The sequence below is a fragment of the Haematobia irritans genome, chromosome 4, assembly GCF_050003625.1.
Source record: "Haematobia irritans isolate KBUSLIRL chromosome 4, ASM5000362v1, whole genome shotgun sequence".
Taxonomy (NCBI): domain Eukaryota; kingdom Metazoa; phylum Arthropoda; class Insecta; order Diptera; family Muscidae; genus Haematobia; species Haematobia irritans.
Window position 1 is genome coordinate 40622562 of NC_134400.1, and position 8572 is coordinate 40631133.

The 8572-nt window shown below is 34.0% G+C and overlaps 1 protein-coding gene across 1 annotated transcript; it reads left to right on the plus strand.

The window, feature by feature from the left end:
- Positions 1-4049: 4049 nt before the first annotated feature.
- Positions 4050-5182, plus strand: JMJD7 (Jumonji domain containing 7). Its single transcript, XM_075304002.1, has one exon. The coding sequence runs from the start codon at positions 4169-4171 to the stop codon at positions 5153-5155; it is 987 nt and encodes a 328-aa protein (XP_075160117.1). The 5' UTR covers positions 4050-4168; the 3' UTR covers positions 5156-5182.
- The last annotated feature ends 3390 nt before the right edge of the window (positions 5183-8572 follow it).

Genomic DNA, 8572 nt, shown 5'->3' on the forward strand with positions numbered 1-8572 from the left:
ATCATGTGTTTTTGGGGTTATTCTCTAATGCGTCGTCCAGATTATAAGTTTTTCCGTAAGGAATGTCTGTGTTTGTAAGGAATCTTACAGTGTGGCGATGACTAAATAATCGGTAAATGTGTTATCGATCCCATAAACATGCAGCAGTATCGATTATATCTTCGGACTTATAGTGTGGCCAACATTTGGGATATGTTCGACGCGAGCACTGTCGTCCGAATAAACTTATAATCTGGACGGCGCATAAACCTCACCCTGCTAGCATTTCAAAGTTCCATTTCATCCTCATCGCTACCACCGACTCGTAAGTGACACTGCAACAATCACCAACTGTGATAGTATTTTGCCATCACTATTGTTACAAGAGCCATTTTATATTTTGTGAAACACCAAGCACAACTAGCTTCTTATAATTTATTTAAATAAAAACCATAATGAAGTGCTGAAAACATAGTTATTTCGCTTAAAATTGTGAAAGGTATATTGGTGAACCATTTTTAACTTTCCAAATGGCTTGTAACTCAACACCAATCTTTTATTAATGCACAAAAATATGTTAACTGTGATGTGATAGTAATATAAATGTTATATTTATGAGAATTTATACATTTTTAATAAAATTAATAAACACCTAAACAATCGTGTTTTACTTGACCACAATGATTGTTTTACAACTATCTTAAAATGCAATTTTTCTGATTGTTTGAAGGGGCTCTTATTGGCGTCCTTCTAAATGTATCCAGAAGGGCACCTAATAATTGCACTCATGCCATACTTTTTTGTAGTAACTTGTCATTCAACCGTCAAACGGAACGGACGTGTTTTTTAATAGCGGATAAACTCATCGTAATATGTACCTACTGCGAATTTCAAGTATGGTGGGATATTAAACCACCATGCAGCGAAATTCAAAGACATCTATTGGGTTGCTAACTTCAGGGCCCAGTGGACGGGTATCGATTGGAGTTATAAATTTGGGCAATGACCAAGAGTTAGGTCCAATTAGTCGACCTGTAGACGGGTCGACAGGTGGCATCAAAAGGAGGTTCCCGGGCCAGATCCTCGACACCAAGAGCCTGGTTGGTATCAAGGACGATTTAAGCTAGTCGCATTTGAGGACCAGAGGTCTATAGAATGTTCTGAAGCTGTTCTAATAATAATTGGTGAAGTTTGGGAAGGAGCTGCTCTAGAGTTAGTCGAGAAGAAAGACATGCCGGCTAGACCTAGAGCACATGCGTGGATACCTGCAAATAGATTCACTATTTTAAATAGTCTTTGCCACATCTAGCAAAGTCTCAGGACCGTGTATGTTATGGCTTTCATTATATACAAATGAAGGTATATAAAAACGATCAGCTAAAGGAAGGAATCAGAAATAAGCGGATCTCTTGCGAAGTCGAGGGAGATACCAAAGATGCAGACATGGATGGACACCGTATGCGAGAGGAGGTTTCTACTGCCTCAAAACTCACCAAAGTTGAACCTATGGTTATTGCGAGAGTCACCGAGATCTCTGAAGAGGACATTCTTGATGATTCGATTGAAACGGCTGATGTGACGGTTGTTGAAAATCTCGCTGGTCCTACGGATCCTCCAGATAAATCTTCACCATCGTAAGGCTGCATGTGCTGCCTTAAAAGTTCTCCTGATGAAAGGGGACATAGATATAGTTCTTATTATAGAAACTAAATATGTGAATTAAGTACTCCGGGGTTCAAACTATTGCAGTATACTGGTAATGATGTATTTATTTACTTACAAAATTAGACTTATAGTATAATATAAGAATAATTTTACAATAGTAGCATTGGCTACAGAGGCCATCAGCTAACTAACATAAAATTAATTGTAATTGTTTTATATGATCACTTTGGATTGCGAAATGAAATTGAATATTTTGTTAATGTTTTCCTCATTAGTAGTTTTTAGCAATGACATGCCTGCATTAATTAGTGTATTAATTTGTAAGTTTACTAGTTTCCGACAGGATTCTAATATATGTTCAATACTCGCTGTATCTCCGAAGTTAGGGCAGTTATTGTCTTTATCTTTATTAATTAGGTGTTGATGCGTAGTAATACAGTGTCCCATACGAAGTCTGGAAAAAATACGGATTTTTTTATTGTCTATGTTAGTGGGGTAGCATGGTATGATGTACTCTGGATTAGTGGCGCTGTAATGTCTATGATGGAAGTTATGTTGGTTCCTCAGTTTAAGTTCATTCAGCTCTATAATAATGTGATTTTTTAGATCGTACAAGCAAATTTTGCAGCTTTATCAGCATGTTCATTGCCAGAAATGCCAACATGGCCCGGTATCCAGCAAAGTTTTATTTTGTTTTTATTTGTTATTAGCAGATCTCTTATTTTACTTATTGAAGTCCAGCTGGTATTCGATAGATTGTTTATGGATTTATTGCAGAGAGACTGTCTGAAAAAATTACCGTATGCCGGCGGCTTCCGCTGTGAATATTGATGAGGCACATCTTAAGTATTTTAGGCACAGAATATTTTTGGAATTATCAACTACTGCGTATGCTGTAGTCTAGTTATTTTTTGATGCACCTGTGTATAACAAAAGTCAATCATTATGTTGAGATAAAAAAGAAAGATGCTGCTTCTTGTACATATCATTTGGTGTGTTGGTTTTTGTGAGTTTGCTCATAGACAGCTCTGTGCCAGAGAATGAAGCCGACCCATTTTTGTCGGCGGCGGATAACACTAAATTTTTGACTCCGGCGGCGGCGGCTTGACGGCTAAGCCGCCGAGTCGCGCCGCCGATTTTAGCCGTCGCCGAACCGTTTTTAGCAGTCGACGCCGCCGCCGAATATGTCGACTCATCTCGACTCAAATTTAGCCGCCAATTAATCTAAAATATTGATTTATATCAGAAAAAATTAATAATATTTGTTATAGTTTTTGCCAAAATTTTGAACTTTCCACTTTCAATCAATTAGTATCAAGTTGCTATAATAGTTTTACAAAAATTTAGCTCAAAAACATTGAATGAAATGTAAATTTGATTGTAAGATTGGTTGTACAACTAATCTCATTACAATTCGGAAAACTTCAAATTGATTTTGTAATAGATAATTTTGCGCCGCCGAACAGACAATTTTTTATCGGCTTAGCCGTCAAGCCGCCGCCGCCGAAGGCAAAAATTTAGTGTTAGCCGCCGCCGACAAAAATGGGTCGGCTTCATTCTCTGTTTCCGAATTGTAATGAGATTAGTTGTACAACCAGTCTTACAATCAAATGTACATTTAATTCAAATTTTTTGAGATAAATTTTTGTAAAACTATTATAGCAACTTGATACTAATTGATTGAAAGTGGAAAGTTCACAATTTTGCCAAAAACTATAACAAATACTATTCAATTTTTCTGATATAAATCAATATTTTAGATTAATTGGCGGCTAAATTTGAGCCGAGATGAGTCGACATATTCGGCGGCGGCGTCGACTGCTAAAAACGGGTCGGCGACGGCTAAAATCGGCGGCGCGACTCGGCGGCTTCATTCTCTGCTCTGTGCATTTATCTGGTAGTAGCCAAATAAGATTTTTTGGTCTATATGTAGATAGTTTGTCTTGAAAATTGACAATATTGTTGTGAACACAATCGTAAACAACTGATTGTACCTTTGGTACATTAGATGAATGGAGATAAGGCTTGCTCTGTGTCTGTGTTAATAATAAATAGTTAATTAATTTGTTGCTAATATGTTGAGAATTTGCTAACGTGTTGAACTCTACTGATTGGAGATAAGGCTTGCTCTGTGTCTGTGTTAATAATAAATAGTTAATTAATTTGTTGCTAATATGTTGAGAATTCGCTAACGTGTTGAACTCTACTGTTGAGGGTAATGTCTGTTTTTTGTTGAGAACGCGATTTTCTCAACCATTTCTCAAATTGAATTCTAATCTAATTCTTTGAAAAAAATGTTTAAAAGCGTATTGAATATAAGCATTTCTCCAATACTTGTGTTTATGGGGTATTATTGCTGCATTGACAAGAAAAACACTCGCTAATAGTGACATCTGGCAACTCAGTTTACAATGACAAATTGCACATTGCTGCTTATTGGCTTTGTATGTTATGTTGACCAAAAATATGTTCAGCAAAGACCATAGAATAAATTAATAATCTTTGGTGTTCAGTTTTTTTAATAATGAATAATAGTAAAATAAATTCCGCCTTTGATATTCTTTTAAATGAAGCCAATGATCTTTGTATTGGAACTGAAGTATGTGAACTTACCGAACTGCCAAATGCAGTTGAATTCGCCCGAGAGTACTACGCTAAACAAAGGCCAGTTGTTTTTAGAAATGTCCTATCTTCCTGGAAAGCTATTGGGAAATGGAATACCGAGTATTTTCGAACACATTTAGGAGATAAATTAGTGGATGTAGCAATAACGCCAAATGGTTATGCTGATGGTTTGGCATTACGCCATGAAGACCAGAAAGAATATTTTGTTTTACCACTGGAGGAGCAAATAACCATGAAGACCTTTTTAGATATGCTAGATGATCCTCGGGGTGTTGTGTATTATATACAAAAACAAAATTCAAACTTCTCTTTGGATTTCCCAGAGCTAAAAGATGACATTGATGCTTCGTTATTGGAATTTGCCGAAAAATGTTTTAATAAACCACCGGATGCGGTAAATTTCTGGATGGGTGATGAAAGGGCAATAACATCAATGCATAAAGATCCATATGATAATTTGTATTGTGTCATATCTGGTTACAAGGATTTCATATTATTGCCACCACATTGCTTACCTTTTATACCAAAGCAAGAATACCCAACAGGTGTATACAAACTAAACGAGGAAACTAATCAATATCACATTGAACCATTGCTGACACAGCATGAGGATACAAATGAAGTGAATGAACAGAAACCTTTATTAACAGAATGGATTAGTATAGATCCCCTATCGCCAGATTTAGAGAAATATCCAATGTTCTCTAAAGTACAACCATTGCATGTAAGGGTAAATGCTGGAGATTTATTATTTTTACCAAATTATTGGTATCACCACGTGCGTCAAAGTCATAAGTGTATAGCTGTGAATTTTTGGTATGATATGGAATATGATAGCCGTTATTGTTTTTTCAGAATGTTGGAAGAATTATCAAAAGTTAAATAAAATTGTAATGTAATTGTAGAACTTGAACATCATATGTGTTCACACCAATGTTTACGATGCATTTAGACATCGTAAACATTGGTGTGAACACAAGGTTACAAATTTATATAATTCTATTAATGGTTAGCTTTTATGCTTTGCAGTAGGTAACGGACAATGCATATAAGAAAGAAAACGCATAAGAAAATTTTTATCGGAACAAAATGTCTTTTTGGTACAACAAATGTTTCGTATAAGAAAATCGTTTATAAAAAAACCTGACTGACTGATAATCAATTATCGACCTAATGGCATGAAAAACAAATAAAGTTATTAAATTAATTTTTTAATTTTCTTCAAAAATGGCCCGGATCATGGTGTGTACGCTGTCCCTACGTTAAAAAAATTTTTATGAAAGATAAGAAAAAAAAAATTGTCTTTTCCTGACTTTCTTATATCCACTATCTACTGTAGTACTAAAAATTTTTATTGTTATTTTTTCTCCCAGATATTAGACATTGATTTTAACAAACCCAAATTATTCTTGAGGTAATATGGTAAAGGGTGATACGGTCAAAATTTGGTCAATATAAACTTGACGTATTTCTTTCAATTTTGCATTTAATAAACCTGAACACCCCTCATTTTGAAGGTGTGTGTGTGTAGAATGTTGCTCCTATTTTGATTTTGGAATTCACTCTTCAGTTGTCAAAATGCCGTCCAAGCAAGAAGAGCAGCGTATCAAAATTTTGCTTGCGCATCGCGAAAATCCGAGCTACTCGCACGCAAAGCTGGCAAAATCGCTAAAAGTTGCCAAATCAACCATTACAAATGTAATTAAAGTGTTTGGGGAACGTTTGTAGACAGCCAGGAAGTCTGGATCGGGGAGAAATCGAAAACCGGAAGCCGCTGAGACGACAAAGAGAGTTGCCGGTAGTTTCAAGCGAAACCCTATCCTCTCTCTTCGAGATGCCGCAAATAAGCTGGGTGTATCGTCTACAACCGTGCATCGAGCCAAAAAACGAGCCGGACTATCGACTTACAAGAAGGTAGTGACTCCAAATCGCGATGATAAACAAAATACGACGGCCAAAGCGCGATCCCGGAGGTTGTACACGACGATGCTGACGAAGTTTGACTGCGTGGTAATGGACGACGAAACCTACGTCAAAGCTGTCTACAAGCAGCTTCCGGGACAGGAGTTTTATACGGCAAAAGGAAGGGGAAAGGTAGCAGATATTTCCAAGTACATAAAACTGTCAAAGTTCGCAAAGAAATATCTGGTTTGGCAAGCCATCTGTACCTGTGGCTTGAAAAGCAGCATTTTCATAGCTTCCGGGACTGTCAACCAAGAAATTTACGTGAAAGAGTGTTTGAATAAACATCTGCTGCCTTTCGTGAAGAAACACGGTTGTTCCGTACTGTTTTGGCCGGATTTGGCATCTTGCCATTACGGTAAAAAGGCCATGGAGTGGTACGCCGCCAACAACGTGCTGGTGGTTCCCAAGGACAAGAACCCTCCCAACACGCCAGAGCTCCGCCCAATTGAGAAATACTGGGCTATTGTCAAGCGGAACCTAAAGAAGGCCAAAAAGCTGCTAAGGACGAGCAGCAGTTCAAGGCAAACTGGCTTTCTGCGGCGAAGAAGGTGGACAAGGTGGCTGTACAAAATCTGATGGCAGGTGTCAAGCGTGAGGCCCGGCAAGTCGGATTTGGAAAAGCGAAAGCCTAACTGAATATTTTTTCTGAATTTTATACTAATTGAACTTGAAAAAGAAATTTAATTTGATTTTTTAAATAAACGATTTCTCCGATTTACACGCGTTTTCCCTTGACCAAATTTTGACCGTATCACCCTTTATTGCCTCAAGATTTAATCAATAAATCACTATATATCAGATAGCGTTATCTATTAGAAAATTAATAATTTTTTACCACAATTAATATATGTGCAACTCAATTTAATTAAATTAGTTAATGTTTAGTTCATTATTATTTAATTAGTTTTACTTACATTTACGTTTTTTGTTTTTTATTGAACTTCATTAGAATGATTTATTTGAATTTAAGTTAAGTCAATTTGTCTTCATAGAAACATGATTTCATTAATTTATTTAAAATAAAAAATGATGTAAATCCTATCGTGTTATTTATATCCGTTGGCCAAAATAAATAGCCACGTAATACATAGGGTTTCCCATATATGTTGCACATACGCTAAGAATAAGCTATGATTTCTTCAGCCCTGTTGCAACTCCAGCCAAAAATAATCCTCCAAAATTTGCAGACAATTTTACGAAAAAAACTACCAAACAAAAATCTTATTTTGCAAAATTATATTTCTATAGAAATTTTTTGCAAAATTTTATTTCTATAGAAAATTTTTGCAAAATTTTATTTCTATAGAAAATTTATGCAAAATTTTATTGCTATAGAAAAGTTTTGCAAAATTTTATTGCTATAGAAAATTTTTGAAAAATTTTATTTCTATAGATAATTTTTTGCAAAATTTTATTTCTATAGAACATTTTTGCAAAATGTTATTTCTATAGAAGATTTTTGCAGAATTTCAAGCTAAGAACAAGCTACGATTTCTTCAGCCCTGTTGCCACTCCAGCCAAAAATAATCCACCAAAATATTCAGACAATTTTACCAAAAAAAAATCTTATTTTGCAAAATTTTACTCCTATAGAAAAATTTGGCAAAATTTTATTTCTGCAGAAAATGTTGTCAACATTTTATTTCTATGGAATATTTTGTCAAATTTTTTTTTCTATAGAAAATTTTGTCAAGATGTTATATCTATAGAAAATTTTTGCAAAATTTTATTTCTATAGAAAATTTTTGTAAAAAATATATTTCTTTAGAAAATTTTTGCAAAATTTTATTTCTATAGAAAATCTTTGCAAAATTTTATATCTACAGCAAAATTTGCAAAATTCTATTTCCATAGAAAATTTTTGCAAAATTTTATTTCTATAGAAAATTTTTGCAAAATTTTATTGCTATAGAAAATTTTTGAAAAATTTTATTTCTATAGAAAATTTTTGCAAAATTCTATTTCTATAGGCATTTTGTCAACATTTTATTTCTACAGGAAAATTTGTCAAAATTTTATTGCTGTAGAAAATTTTTGCAAAATTTTATTTCTATAGAAAATTTTTGCAAAATTTTATTGCTATAGAAAATTTTTATTTCTATAGAAAATTTTTGCAAAATTTTATTTTTTTATAAAATTTTATAAAAAAAAATTCTATAGAAATAAAATGTTGCTAAAATTTTCTTAGAAATAAAATTTTGCAAAAATTTTTCTATAGAAATAAAATTTTGCTCAAATTTTCTATAGAAATAAAATTTTGCTAAAATTTTCTATGGAAATAAAAATTTGCAAAAATTTTCAATAGAAATATAATTTTTCCAAAATTTTCTATAGAAAT